This window comes from Sapajus apella, unplaced genomic scaffold (assembly GCF_009761245.1).
Source record: "Sapajus apella isolate SASKATOON/1434 unplaced genomic scaffold, GSC_monkey_1.0 scaffold7, whole genome shotgun sequence".
Taxonomy (NCBI): domain Eukaryota; kingdom Metazoa; phylum Chordata; class Mammalia; order Primates; family Cebidae; genus Sapajus; species Sapajus apella.
In genome coordinates this window covers 3,164,580-3,179,996 of record NW_022436947.1, presented here as the reverse complement: position 1 = coordinate 3,179,996, position 15,417 = coordinate 3,164,580, and the positions used below count along the sequence as shown (strand labels likewise).

Below are 15,417 nucleotides of genomic sequence, written 5' to 3'. Positions count from 1 at the left end.
GTGGAAAAGTCTAGCTCCATAGAAGGAAATATACGCCAGGCAGGTCAGTTCCTCAACACCATTCTTTGGCTCTGGCAGCCCAGCAGACTCTCTAAACCCCAGATTTTTCTTTCAAGAAAGCTACATTCCTATGCAAAGCTGGGTGAACTGAAACAAACAGCCCTTACCTGGGATTTCCGAAGACTGGCTCTAAGAATGAATGGCTTAATCAGAAGCATCCATGGCACAGAGATCAAAGCCATAACCACAAAGAAACTTTGGACTTCTTGCTGCAAGACCGAAATGGTGAGATCCCATCATTTTCACATGACAGAACAGCATGTCTTACATGAAAAGTGACCTCACGACGGTCACTTCACTAGCACTTTATTTTGAGAGATTTCAATGAATCCATTCACCTTCATATCTGGCACATTCCCCTTGCAGGTAGAGAAATACCTGTCCAGTGTGTCCAATGCTCGACACAGGGTGGATGCTGGAAACTCACTCTGTATTCCTTATCTCTGAGTAGCTGCCGTGCCATATGTAACCAGTCTTTTGAACAAGAAGTACACATAATAAAGGCACCCCTTGTCTTCAACTCTGTTCCGTGGGGTTCTTTTTCACCTGGGTTTGGATGAAAACTATGGCAGGCCTCTTGACTTCACCAATCACTCAGTGGTACTCAAAAGTCCTTGGGTCGCTTTAAGTCACAAACATTATTCAATCCATAATTTTTTTTCTTTTTTCAAACAGAGTCTCACTCTATCGCCCAGGCTGGAGTGCAGTGATGCAATCTTGGCTCACTGCAACCTCCGCCTCCTGGGTTCAAGCAATTCTCCTGCCGCAGCCTTCCGAGTAGCTGGGATTACAGGCACCCAACACCACACCCAGCTAATTTTTGTTATTTTTAGTAGAGACGGGGTTTCACTGTGTTGGCCAGGCTGGTCTTGAACTCCTGACCTCGTGATCCACCCGCCTTGGCCTCCCAAAGTGCTGGGATTACAATCGTGAGCCACCACGTCCAGCCTCAATCGGTAATTTTCTATTTTGTGTCCTAGATAATTATTTAAGCTCTCTTGCTCCTATCTCTTTTTTTTTTTGAGACGGAGTTTCGCTCTTGTTACCCAGGCTGGAGTGCAATGGCGCGATCTCGGCTCACCGCAACCTCCGCCTCCTGGGTTCAGGCAATTCTCCTGCTTCAGCCTCCTGAGTAGCTGGGACTACAGGCACGCGCCACCATGCCCAGCTAATGTTTTGTATTTTTAGTAGAGACGGGGTTTCACCATGTTGACCAGGATGGTCTCGATCTCTTGACCTCGTGATCCACCCGCCTCGGCCTCCCAAAGTGCTGGGATTACAGGCTTGAGCCACCGCGCCCGGCCGCTCCTATCTCTTAAACAAAAAAAAAAAAAAAGAAGTTCCTCACAATTGATACCTGACTTTCATCCCTTCAATGTGGGCGAGTTACCCAACAGGCTCCGGGATACCCACTTTGAACTCACTCTTGGTCTTCTGCAGTGTTCAGACCTCTGCTGAAACCCTGGAAGAGTCACTGATATCTTCCTGCTCCAGACCACCTTTCACACCTCATGCCTCTGCCTCCTTTTTCATACAAACCCCACCGACCAGTTTAGAGGAGTGACTCACAGCTGCTATGGTCAAAAGAACCAGAAGGCTCAGAAGGTTTGGTCAGAGCGGCTGAGAAGGACTGAGAGCACGGTGCTCGAAGGAAATCGAAAAACGTTTCTTGAGCCTTCACGTTCCTCCAAGCATTCTGACCAAGGTGGCAGTAAATGCTAAGAGTTGAAATTATCCCAATTGCAACAAAATTTACTCTGGTAATAGTGGGAGCACTATTTGTTCCGTCTTCCCCCTCACTCCACTTTCAAATGTCCAAAAGAGGAAGGGAGACCATGGGAACCCAGGCTGAAATGCCCGTCCTGGTACCTGCACGCGATGCTGTCTCGTGGCCCTTTGTCCATTTTTACACAACAGGATTTTCCCCCAGATGATGTACCATGCAATGGTGTGTGTGTGTGTGTGTGTGTGTGTGTGTGTGTGTGTGTGAGTGTGTGTGTGTGTGTGTAGCTACCCTCTGATATTCAAAGACAGGCAGGACAATGTTGGAAAGGGACTTTTTTTTCTTTTGAGACAGAGTTTTGCTCTTGTTCCCCAGGCTAGAGTACAGTGGTGAAATCTCAGCTCACCAGAACGTCCACCTCCAGGGTTCAAGTGATTCTCCTGCCTCAGCCTCCCGAGTAGTTGGGATTACAGGCATGCACCACCACGCCTGGCTAATTTTGTGTTTTTAGTAGAGATGGGTTTTTCCATGTTGGCCAGGCTGGGCTCAAACTCCTGACCTCAGGTGATCCACCCCCCTCAGCTTCCCAAAGTACCAGGATTATAGGCAGGATCCACCTCTCCCGCCCTGGGAAGGGACTTTATTAACTTGCATTGTCTCTTCCAGCTGCATAACCCCAACATGAGGTTATGAAAACTTCAAACTGGCTGGGTGCCGTGGCTCACGCCTGTAATCCTAGCACTTTGGGAGGCCGAGGTGGGTGGATCACCTGAGGTCAGGAGTTCAAGACCCCCCCAGCCTGGCCATCATGGTGAAACCCCATCTTTATATTGAAAAAAAAAAAAAGAAAACTTCAAACTGTGTGAAGATAATTAATCTTTATACTAGGGTGTGGGGAAACCAGCCAACTCCACATAATGCTTTTGAGGAGAAAAAGACCTGGAAAAGCCATGCACTCCCTGTGCAATGCTCAGTGCACATTCCAGACTGAGCGAGGACTTCAGTCTCAATGAAAGCGGTTAGTACACGGACTATTTTGGTGAATCTGAGTTCTCTGCCTTAAAATAGAAGAATTATTTGGGAAATCCAAACAAACATTCGTTTAGATCCAGCACTGAGTAGATGAACCTTGAAAATGCATTCAGTTCATGCCAACGTGCTGGTTATGGCTCACGGTTACCATCTATGGAGAACAAAATGGAGCCCAACGGTCATCGGTCATGTGCCTGTGTCTTCTGATTCTTCTTTTTTTTTTTTTTGAGACCAGTCTCACTCTGTCACTCAGGCTGGAGTGCAATGGCGTCATCTTGGCTCACAGCATCCTCTGCCTCCCGGGTTCAAACGATTCTCCTGCCTCAGCCTCCCAAGTAGCTAGGATTACAGGTGCATGTCACCATACCCAGCTATTTTTTCATATTTTTAGTAAAAATGGGGTTTCACCATGTTGGTCAGGCTGGTCTTGAACTTCTGACCTTGTGATCCACCCACCTCAGCCTCCCAAAGTGCTCGTATTACAGGTATGAGCCACCTTGCCTGGCCTCTGATTCTTATCTAAACTAATTCCTTATGAAAACCCAATTACAAGGCATTTTTTCTTCTTATTATTGATGCTTGGTTAGGGAAAGAGAACACAACTAGGAATCAAACCCATTAGAAGGGGCATGGCCATAGAAGCATGACATTAAATGGGACATCCAAGGCGCAATCGCTGGCAGACAACCTTCACACTGAAGGGCAGCTGGCCTTGTGAAACAAGCCATGGGGCTCCATCCAGACGAATCAGGACCTATATAAATGGGTCTTTTTTAGTGAAAAATCTACCCTGAGATAATATGATCAGGTTAATCACTGGGAGAGACCCGGGGAGAAAGGCGACTGTCACTTATGTTAACAAAGAATTACACTCTGAGTTATTTTTCTATCCCGCTCCAATAGGATTTTTATACCTTTTAAAAATAAAATATTGGCTGGGCGTGGTGGCTTACACCTATAATCCCACCACTTTGGGAGGCCGAGGTGGGCAGATTACCTGTGGTGAGGAGTTCAACACCAGCTGGCCAACATGATAAAACTACATCTCTACCAAAAATGCAAAAATTATCTGGGCCTGGTGGTGGGTGCCTATAATCCCAGCTGCCTGGGAGGCTGAGGCAGGAGAATCACTTGAACCCGGGAGGCAGAGGTTGCAGTGAGCCAACATCATGCCACTGTACTCCAGCCTGGGTCACAGAGTGAGATTCCATCTCCAAAAATAAAAATGAATAATAAATAAATAAAATATTAACTTGCTAACAAGGCTAAAAGAAATGGAAGAAATCAGAGTGGCAATAAGGTGCAGCGTTGGGATGAACCGTCTCTGGAAGAGGAGCAAAAAGTGAAAAAACAGCAGCTCCCGCCAGCTTTGGAAACTCACAGAAGAGCAACAGTTTGATTTGTAGTTTTCCAGAAACGATCTATCCATGTGAATACAGGGCTTTCTCTTCTTGATTCTGTTTCAATTATTATTCTTGTTAATTTAGCTAGAGTTCACTCTTTTGAATAAAAGATTATTAAGTATTAAGGTGCCATATAGAACATTTTACAGTTGCAAGTCCAGCAATGTGAAGAGATTTTTTTTTTTCCTTTCTTCATACCCATGTACAAGACAATCTTCAACCTCTCTGCAATAATCCCTCTCGGGTATTACCCCAACAAGAACTGCTGGAGCCACACCATAGTCCGCAGTGCTTGTGCCTTCATTTAATAAGATCCTCTTGAAATGTAAAGGATGTAACACCCTTCACTGGATGCCAAGATGGCTCAGTTTTACAAATAACTACTCTTTGCAACACTGAAGAGCAGGGGAAAGGCTAGGTGCAGCGGCTCACGCCTGCAGTCCCAGCACTTTGGGAGGCCAAGGCAGGTGGATCACTTGAGGTCAAGGAGTTAGAGACCAGCCTGGCCAACATGGTGAGACCCTGTCTCTACTAAAAATACAAAAACTAGCCAAGCATGGTGGCACACACCTGTAATCCCAGCTACTCAGGACGCTGAGGCAGGAGAATCGCTTGAACCCGGGAGGCAGAGGTTGCAGTGAACCAAGATGGCGCTACTGCACTCCAGCCTGGGTGAGAGCAAGACTCCGTCTTGAGGAAAAAAAAAAAAAAAGAGTAGGAGAGAAATTTTACAAAATCAAGTAAATAAAAGAAGACTTTAAAAAGCAGGAATACCTGATATTTGTAAAGGGGTGCGTTAGAAGAGTCACTGTAGTTAAACAGAAACATGTTGATGAAGTGGATGAGGATGCTGGGGGCATGCTGAGACACATGGACGTCAAAGCGGCACCATTTGAAAATGATCATGAAAACCAGGTATCCAAACAGACACAGGATAAAAATCATCTCAGGGATAAACTGCAGAATGATGTTCAGAGTTCTTCTGAAGTATCTGGGGGTGGAAAACACATACATACACAAGAGAGAATATCAAGGGAACATTAGGACTTCATTATTCTCTCAAAGGACAAAATGCCATTTTTTTTTTTTTTTTTTTTGCAACGGAGCCCCACATCCCCCAGCAAGCAGCAATCCTGGATTGATGCATAGAAAAGAATACAAAAAGGAAATACTGTGCTTTTGCACAAAAGGGTCAGAGAGAACCACGGTCTAGAAGTAACATCTAAAGCAAAGGTCATGCCCACACGGAGAGGGTGGTGATCTGACCACAGCTTCGCAGGCAGACCTAGCTCACAGTGGCACGTTTAAAGGCAAGAGGATAGAGAATGGGGGACTTGGAAGCTTTTTCCTAAGAATGCTCTAAGATAGGGCTCGGCAAACTGTGGCCCGCAAGCCAATTGAGCCTAACACCTGATTCTGTACAGCCTGGAAGTTAAGAATGGTTTTTACATTCTTAAATTGTTGAGGTGAAAAACCCAAAAGAAGTCAGGCACGGTGGCTCCAGCCATAATCCCAGCACTTGGGGAGGCTGAGGCAGGTGGATCACGAGGTCAGGAGTTCAAGACCAGCCCGGCCAACTGGGTGAAAACCCATCTGTACTAAAAATACAAAAAAATTAGCCAGCTGTGGTGGCGTGCACCTGCAATCCCAGCCACTCAGGAGGCCGAGGCAGGAAAACTGTTTGAACCCGGGAAGTGGAGGTTGCAGTGAACCGGGATCGTGCCACTGCACTCCAGCCTGGATGACGGAGTGAGACTCCATCTCAAAAAAAAAAAAAAAAAAAAAAAAACAAACCCAAAGAATATTTTGTAACACATGAAAATTACATAAACGTCACATTTCAGTGTTCACAAATAAAATGTTCTTGGTGCACAGCCACGTTCACTCGTTTACGTATTGCCTATGGCTGCACTCCTATGACACCAGAGCCGAGCGCAGATGGTCCCCAACTTACCACAATTCAACTTATGATTTACGATGATACCCATACAACCATTTTGTTTTTCATTTTCAGTGAAGCATTCAGTAAATTACATGAGATGTTCAACTATTATAAAACAGGCTTTGTGTTCGTTGATTCCGCCCAGCAGTGTGTTCATTTAAGTGTTCTGGTAACATTTTAAGGCAGTCTAGGCTAAGCTATAATGTTTGGTAGATAAGTGTATTAAACGCATTTTTGGGTCAGGCGCAGTGGCTCACGTCTATAATCATAGCAGTTTGGGAGGCTGAGGCAGGTGGATCACTTGAAGTCAGGAGTTCAAGACCAGCCTGGCCAGTATGATGAAACCCCATCTCTCCTAAAAATACAAAAATTTGCCGGGCATGATGGCGCACACCTGTAGTCCCAGCTACTCGGGAGACTGAGGCAGGAGAATCACTTAAGCCCGGGAAGCAGAGGTTGCAGTGAGCCAAGATTACACCATTGCACTCTGGCCTGAGCAACAAGAGCGAGACTCCATCTCAAAAAAAAAAAAAAGAAAGAAATTGATGTGTAACTCACCCCCTCCTTCTGCTGTGAGAACTGACAAAGATGACAGGAGCAGAGCCTTGGGGGGCCCATGATGGACATGTGTCATGGTCTTAAGCTACTGAAATTTGGAGGCTGTTTGTTACACACAATAGCCTAACCCATTCTTAGTATGTATTCCCGTTCTGTAAAAATTATCATCTCAGAGACATTAATCAATGACTGACTCTATGATCACGCAGCTACTAAGAGGTGGAACCAAGACTTAAACTTCTGATTCCAAACACTTCATCATTTCCATGGCGCCATGGTGTCCCCCCACCGCTCACCTCCATAGAGGTGGGATCTCAGCAGCACCTATAAGTCAACAGCCATGTTCACAAAAGGCACATGTGAAAGGCACATTTGAAGCTGTTTGCAAACATTTATACATTTAGCATAAATAAGCTTAAGATGTTTTCCAATGATGGATCTTGATAGAAGGAAAGGAACAGACATGGCAATATCAACAGCCAAAGAAGTGAGGGAAAGGCTGCTGCCAGCAGGAAGAAATGTGACCAAGTGGAAGGCAGGACCTGAGGGCAGCATGGCCAAAATTCACATACATTCCTCTTGGCCCATTTGGTGGGATCTGAGCTTGGAGACAGCACCGATCAAGGCCTTTCAGGTTGGGGAGAACACCAGATGCTGTGGGATTTCCAGTCTTTTTTTTTTTTTTTTTTTTTTGAGATGGAGTCTCACTCTGTCACCCAGGCTAGAGTGCAATGGTGTGATCTCAACTCACTGCAACCTCTGCCTCCCAAGTTCAAGCGATTCTCCTACCTCAGCCTCCCAAGTAGCTGGGACTACAGGTGCCTGCCACCATCCCTGCTCAATTTTGTATTTTTAGTACAGACTGGGTTTCACCATGTTGGCCAGGACAGTCTCAATCTCTTGACCTCCTGATCCACCCGCCTCAGCCTCTCGAAGTGCTGGAATTACAGGCATGAGCCACTGTACCTGGCCTTTTGTTTTTTTTGAGATGGGTCTTACCCCGTCAACCAGGCTGGAGTGCAACGGTGCGATCTCAGCTCACTACAATCTCTGCCTCCCAGGTTCAAGCCAATCTCCTGCCTCAGCCTCCCAAGTAGCTGGGATTATAGGCGCCCGCCACCACATCTGGCTAATTTTTGTATTTTTAGCAGAGATGAGGTTTCACCATGTTGGCCAGGCTGGTCTTGGACTCCTGACCTCAGGTGATCCACTCGTCGGCCTCCCAAAGTGCTGGGACTACAGGCGTGAGCCACTGTGCCCAGCCTCCAGTGTTTTTTTGAACCCTCAAATATTTCTTGGGCTAGAGAAGCACTTACCTTGGAGAGACTCTGCTCAGGAGAAACGGAGGTGCTGCCATTTCCAGCCAACCAGCTCGTCTTGGCTCAAGCCAAGATGCACAGGAAAGTACCACTTACAGATAGAAAACTTGCACAGAGAGATGCAGGTCCCAAGCCAGTGGTTCTGTCACCATTCATCATCAGTGTGATCAGATAGAACAGGCAGAGAGTGAATTAGGAAACTCACATGTGATTGAAAAGGCTGAGGATGACACCGAAAACCATCTGGACGATTCCCAGGACCACTGACATCTTCATTTTATAGGAGTTCAAAAATGTGAGTTTGTTTGAAGCCAAGTTCCAAATCTGGATGGGAAATGGGACAAAAAAAACCTACATGAGAGAGAGTCTTAAAAGTTGGACTGGAGTCGAGGCCCACAGCAAAACTCTCCCTGAGCAAATCGCTCTGGGAACGGCACTTTCATGTTTCAGTCCCACTCAATACATGCATTTTGGTCTCCAAAAATGAAAAAAGGATGAAGCCCTTTATAAATGCAACGTTAATGACAAAAATAACAGGATCCTTAGTGCTATTCTCAAATTGCTGGAGGAAAACAGGGGAGAAAAACCCTATGTGAAAAGATAATTTGGGAGGCCAAGGCGGATGGATCAGTTGAGGTCAGGAGTTCGAGACCAGCCTGGTCAACAGGGTGAAACCCCGTCTCTACTAAAAACACAAAAATTAGCTGGGCATGGTGGCGCATGCCTGTAATCCCAACCACTCAGGAGGCTGAGGCAGGAGAATCGCTTGAACCTGGAAGGCGGAGATTGCAGTGAGCCGAGATCACACCACTGCATTCCAACCTAAGCGGCAGAGCAAGACTCAGGGTCAAAAAAAAAAGGAAAGATAATCTGTACCATTATGCAAAGATCTCAAACTTGCCTCAGTTTCCTTCATCATGGCCTAGAGATCACTGGCCCATGGACATATCCAATCCTTCTAAACAATACCACCTCTTACTCTGAAAGTCTATAGTGCTTCACATTACAAAGCATTTCCCCAAGCCCTTCTCAAGAAGCCGTTCCTGTAACCAATCTCTGTAAGCACGATGGGTCAGATGCAGTTCCTGGCCTTTTACACAGCCCCTGTTTTAAACAGCACCGCCAGGTGGGGATTGTGTGTACCTGTCCTGCCCCAAACGATACCGATGATACTGACATGAGGAGAAAGCACACTGGGTGTTGTGCAGGGGGCAGGTGGGTGGAGTGGGGTGGTTGGGATCTCACACTGCCTAATGACCAGAGTTGCTAATATTCCTCTTCTCCATTTAAATCTCAGCAGCCCCATGGTCTCCACTCTCACTGTGGAAATGGTTCCAAGTCCTTGCTCCTTCCCCTGTCCCACCTGAACTTGAGGTACATCCCAAATTGTCTTCAGGCTTCCTCTGGGACATGTCAAAGGTGACAAGGGTACAATGTCTTTCTCACCTTTGCTCCTAAATGACTTCCTCCTCCAAACTTCTTTGCTTCTGTTATGGGGCCAACATCCAATCAGACACAACCTCAAACACAATCATCTTGCTCCCTCCATCACATACCTACACACACACACACACACACACACACACACACACACACACACACACACTCACACGGTCGTGCACTAATTTGCACTGATTATTCCTTTGTAATGTCCTGAGCTAGGCCGGAGGGGCACCCACTGAGGAGGCAGTGAGGGCAGGTCTGCTAGGATACTTTAGACCCAGCCAAATCTGACACATTAAAAATGTTGGCCAGGGGCAGTGGCTCACGTTGTAATCCCACCACTTTGGGACGCTAAGATGGCAAGATCACTTGAGGTCAGGAGTTTAAGACCAGCCTGGTTACAAACTGAGACCCTGTCTCTACAAAAACTTTTTGTTTTTTTGGAGACAGAGTCTTGCTCTGTCACCCAGGCTGGAGTGCAGTGGCACGATCTCAGCTCACTGCAACCTCCACCTCTCAGGGTCAGGCAATTCTCCTGCCTTAGCCTGCTGAGTAGCTGGGACTACAGGCGTGCACCACCACGCCAGGCTACTTTTTGTATTTTTAGTAGAGAAGGGGTTTCACCATATTGGCCAGACTGGTCTCAAACTCCTGACCTTGTGATCTCAGCCTCTCAAAGTGCTGGGATTACAAGCGTGAGCCAATGTGCTCAGCCTCTACAGAAACTTTTTTTAAAAAATTAGCCCAGCAAGGAGTGGCACGTGCCTGTAGTTTCAGCTGCTTGGAAGGCTGAAGCAGGAAGACTGAGCCCAGGAGGTCGAAGCTGCAGTGAGCCATGATCGCGCCACCGTATTACAGCCTGGGCAACAGAGCAAGACCCTATCTCTAAATAAATAAATAAAAATGAAATTTTAAAATGTTAATAGTTAAGTACCAGGCACATACTAAGCAATTTAGATATGTGTATCTCATTTAATTCCACTGAAAACTCTATGAGATACAGGTCTTGTCATTTTACAGATAAGTGATTTATTATAACCTCAGGAAGATTAAGTTACTTACACACCTAGGAAGAAATGACATCAGAGTAACTAAAATTCAAGGAGCATTTACCACATTTGTGCATCAGACTCTGCTCTGGGGGGTTTACATGTAAAAATAATTTTTTTTGCTGAGCAGTCCCGGGAGTTAGTGCTGTAATGTATTTATTTATTTTGAGATAGAGTTTCGCTCTTGTCGCCCAGGCTGGAGTGCAATGGCGCAATCTTGGCTCACTGCAACATCTGCCTCCCAGGTTCAAGCGATTCTCCTGCCTCAGCCTCTGAGTAGCTGGGATTACAGGTACCTGCCACCACGTCTGGCTAATTTTGTATTTTTAGTAGAGACGGGGTTTCACTCCTGTTGGCCAGGCTGGTCTTGAACTCCTAACAGCAGGTGATCCACCCCCCTCAGCCTCCCAAAGTGCTGGGATTACAGGTGTGAGCCACCCCACCTGGCCTAGGGCTGTCATTATATGCATTTTATAGGTGAGGAAACAAACATAGAGATGTTAACGTGCTCAAACTCACGGAGCAAGTAAATAGAAAAGCAAAGATTTAAACACAGACTGTCTGATTCCTGTGCGAAGAGCTCAGACTCTTAACCATTTTATTATGTTCATTTGTCGTAAAATTTGCAAAAACACCTAAGGTCAGCTATGATGAAGGCCAAATATTTTGTGATTAGATTCACAGATAGATGCCAAATGCAGTCAGTAAATGCACTGTAGAAATTTATGTTATGTAAAAGGTAAGCCCTTATTAATATATACATATATTATATATATATACACATATATACATATATATATATATATATATATATGACACAAGTACTGATATAGGCACAGACATTGATATGGTTTGGCTGTGTCCACCCAAATCTCATCTTGAATTGTAGCTGACATAATTCCCATGTGTTGTGGGAGGGACCGGTGGGAGATAATTGAATCACAGGGGTGGTTTCCCCCATACTCTTCTTGTAGGAGTGAATAAGTCTCATGAGAGTCGATGATTTTATAAGGGGAAGCCCCTTTCACTTGGTTCTCATTTTCTCTCTTGCCTGCCACCATGTAAGATGTGCCTTTCATCTTCACCATGATTGTGTGGCCTCCCTACACAATCTTTTTTTTTTTGAGACAGAGTTTCACTCTTGTTACCCAGGCTGGAGTGCAATGGCGCGATCTCAGCTCACCGCAACCTCCGCCTCCTGGGTTCAGGCAATTCTCCTGCCTCAGCCTCCTGAGTAGCTGGGATTACAGGCACACGCCACCATGCCCAGCTGAATTTTTGTATTTTTAGTAGAGACGGGGTTTCACCATGTTGACCAGGATGGTCTCGATCTCTTGACCTTGTGATCCACCCGCCTCGGCCTCCCACAGTGCTGGGATTACAGGCGTGAGCCACCGTGCCCGGCCACAATCTTTTTCTTTATAAATTACCCAGTCTTGGGGATGTCTTGATCACCAGCATGAAAATGGACTAAGACAGACATGTTCTGTTAAAGTGGTTACCTCTGAGGAATAGGAACCAGAGAAGCAGGAAAGGAAAGGCAACTCCTGCTTTGCTTTTTTTTTTTTGAGACAGAGCCTCTCTGTGTCACCCAGGCTGGAGTGCAGTGGTGCGATAGCTTACTACACCCTCTGCCTCCCAGATTCAAGTACTTCCTCAGCCTCCTGTGTAGCTGACATCACAGGCATATACCACCACACCTGGCTCATTTTGGTATTTTTACTTTCTTTTTTTGAGATGGGCTCTCACTCTGGTTGCCCATGCTGGAGCACAGTGGCATGATCTCGGCTCAATGCAACCTCCACCTCCTGGGTTAAAGCAATTCTTCTACCTCAGCCTCCCAAGTAGCTGGGACTACTGGCATGTGCCACTGTGCCCAGCTAATTTCTGTATTTTTAGTGGAGGCAAGGTTTCACCGGGTTGGTCAGCCTGGTCTTGAACTCCTGACCTCAAGTGATCCACCTGCCTTGGCCTCCCAAAGTGCTTGGATTACAGATGTGAGCCATCACATCAGGCCAACTCCAGCTCTTCGTTATATAATATTTTGTGTTGTATAGATATTTTTTAATCACATATATGTACTATTTCAGAATAGAAAGACCAGAATTTTTCAAAATTCTAAATGTTACTAGGAACAAATTTCATTATTTTTAATATCCCACATTCTCTTTCACCCTGATGTATTTTCTTTCTTTTCTAACTTGTGGGCAGATGACAAAATTGCATGCAGAGCAGAAACCCAGGATCACTCAGCTCTGCAATATGAAATACTGTAGCCCCATGCTGCCTGAGGAGCAGAAATGGACAGGCAGGATTTGCTGACGAATTAACTGTGGGCCATGGAGGGGAGAGACAAGACCATTGGAGCAATGAGATCCCATCCCAAACAAAGGAAGATCAACCAGACCCTAAGATCATCCCCTCTAGATTCCTTCTCCACCTGCTTACTAAACCTGAAATGTCTTTGACCACAACAAAGTTTTGCAGGCCACAAAAATAATTCAGATTAGTTTTTAACACTTTTCAACTCACAAAGCAGCCTTCAAGGACTTTACCACTTTTGATAAAACTTAGAATGCAAGTGTGCCTGGATGGCAAGTATAAACAAATCTCTGGCAAAGTTTCTGTTTTCATAAAGGCGGGGTGGCAGGAGACAGCAGGATGACCCAGGAAGACTTAAGAGGAGGTGATCTGCAAGACAAGAGAGACTGGAGAACCAATTTTAGGGCCAGTACTATTTACTCCCAACTGTCAGCAACACAAAGTGAGGTCTCAGGCTCTCTCGTACAAAGAAGAGAGCTTAGAAGAAACATTGACGGACATTTGCCAAGCGCAGTTTTAGTTCAGTTCATGCTCATTTGGAGCATAAGGCCGCCACCTGGTGGCAGCATGCACTGGGCCAATAGAAATAAACGGCTTTACATGAATGGGCATGTGTTATGGCTCCTCAAAACCCCTTTACATCTACAGGCTTTGAGGAAGTATCATTTTGCTTAGCTCGAATCTAGTTGACTGAGATATATGTAAAACAAACAAATAAAATGAAGCAAATACCCTTTTAAAAAAAGTGTCAATTCTAGGAAGTAAAACAAAACAAGAGCAGGTGCAGTGGCTCATGCCTATAATCCCAGCACTTTGCGGGGTGGATCACTAGATCAGGAGATCGAGACCAGCCTGGCCAACATGGTAAAACCCCATTTCTACTAAAAATACAAAAAATTCGCCGGGTGTGGTGGTGGGCACCTGTAGTCCCAGCTACTTGGGAGGCTGGGGCAGGAGAATTGCTTGAACCCGGGAGGCGGAGGTTGCAGTGAACTGAGATCATGCCATTGCACTCCAGCCTGGGCGACAGTATGAAACTTCGTCTCAAAAATAAAACAAAACAAACATAAAAGCAAATCTACACTTTTTTAGAAAAAAGGGAAATATTTCCCACTGCAAGAAAACATCAAGCAGGGAACTTGAACTTGATTAGGATGCTAAATAGCTTATCTAATATGCATACTTTCCAGGCAATCAAGTGCCTTTTAAAGAAGCAATTATTAACCACCAGGGATGTAACTGATGGAGAAAGAGGCAGATGTTTGGGGAACTGCATGGAAAATGGGGCCGGGTAGAGGGTGCAGATAGAATATTTATTTGAATCTGGCTCTGTGTGTCACAAAAACCTCAGCAAAAGTTATGTTATCTCAACACAAGTTTGTTGATTTGACAGGCTTTGCTGGCCTTCTCTTCTCTATCCAGAGGTCTCTTCCACAAGACAGTTGACATAGTAAATATTTAACCCAAGACGATGTTATTACCGGATCAATCCCAAATGGGTATGGATTTCCAGAATACACTCCTGGTATGGCTGGGTCCAGCTGCAGATACGGATTTTCCTCCATTACATGAGTACTTTAGAGAGAGAAAGGGAGAAAAACAATGAGCAGCCAGACGCAGAAAAAAATGCTATAGAACCACCAGTCACGAACTAGCCCATCAAAGCCCCACTACTGATGCAACTCATCAATTTGGTTGATTCAGTATCTTCTATGCATCAAGTATTGTCCTAAGCACTCAGGAGACAGAAATTACCATCTGGCCCCTAAGGAGTTCACAGCCTGAGTTTCCAAAGAGATCTCAGCCTGATGTGCTACAGTAAAGAAAATCAGGGCTGGGAACAATGGTTTACACTCATAATCCCAGCAGTTTGGGAGGCTGAGGCGGGAGGAACCCTTAAGCCCAGGAGTTCCAGACCAGCAGGGTGTGGTGGCACATGCCCTTCATTCCAGCTACCTGGGAGGCTGAGGAGGGAGGATTGCTTGAGCCCGGGAGGTCAAGGCTGCAATCAGCCATGATCGCACCACTGCACTCCAGCCTGGGCAACAGAGTGAGACTCTGTTGAAAGGAAAAAAAAGAGGGAGAAGGGGGAGAAGGGAGAGGAGGGAAAAGGGAAAGAGAAAGGGAAGGAAAAGGAAGGGAAATCAGGACTCATATCACATCAGAAATAAGGTAGAAGGCAGGGATTCTAGGAGCATGAAGGAAAGAAACCCCAGCCCACGGACATGCTTGGGAAGTCTCCCCTGGGAACATGGGGGCTGTTTCTGAAGGATAGAGTGGTGTTTTACACATACACCTCAACTGCTATGAAACTCACCTCTAAAAACATGTAGCCCATAGACTGTCTTTAAATCTGTGTCCCTTTTCACCCAGAAGCATGCATGTGAATGGGAAGAAATTTCTTTTTTTTTTTTTTGAGATGGAGTTTCGCTCTTATTCCTCAGGCTGCAGTGCAATGGTGTGATCTCGGCTCACTGCAACCTCTGCCCCCTGCCCCCCACCTCGCACCCCAGGTTCAAGCAATTCTCCTTCCTCAGCCTACTGAGTAGCTGGGATTACAGGCATG

At 45.8% G+C, this 15,417-nt stretch overlaps 1 protein-coding gene across 2 annotated transcripts in view; it reads right to left on the bottom strand.

Annotated features, from left to right (window-relative positions):
* The window catches only part of ATP6V0A4 (ATPase H+ transporting V0 subunit a4), a 93,272-nt gene that overhangs the window by 18,863 nt on the left and 58,992 nt on the right, over nucleotides 1–15,417 (bottom strand). For both annotated transcript variants that reach the window (XM_032275862.1, XM_032275861.1), the window contains exons 14-17: nucleotides 14,333–14,426; nucleotides 8,243–8,361; nucleotides 4,993–5,209; nucleotides 168–269 (exon numbers count right to left, since the gene is read on the bottom strand). In XM_032275862.1, coding sequence (XP_032131753.1) covers nucleotides 168–269; nucleotides 4,993–5,209; nucleotides 8,243–8,361; nucleotides 14,333–14,426 — 532 coding nt within the window. The remainder of the gene's footprint in view (nucleotides 1–167; nucleotides 270–4,992; nucleotides 5,210–8,242; nucleotides 8,362–14,332; nucleotides 14,427–15,417) is intronic.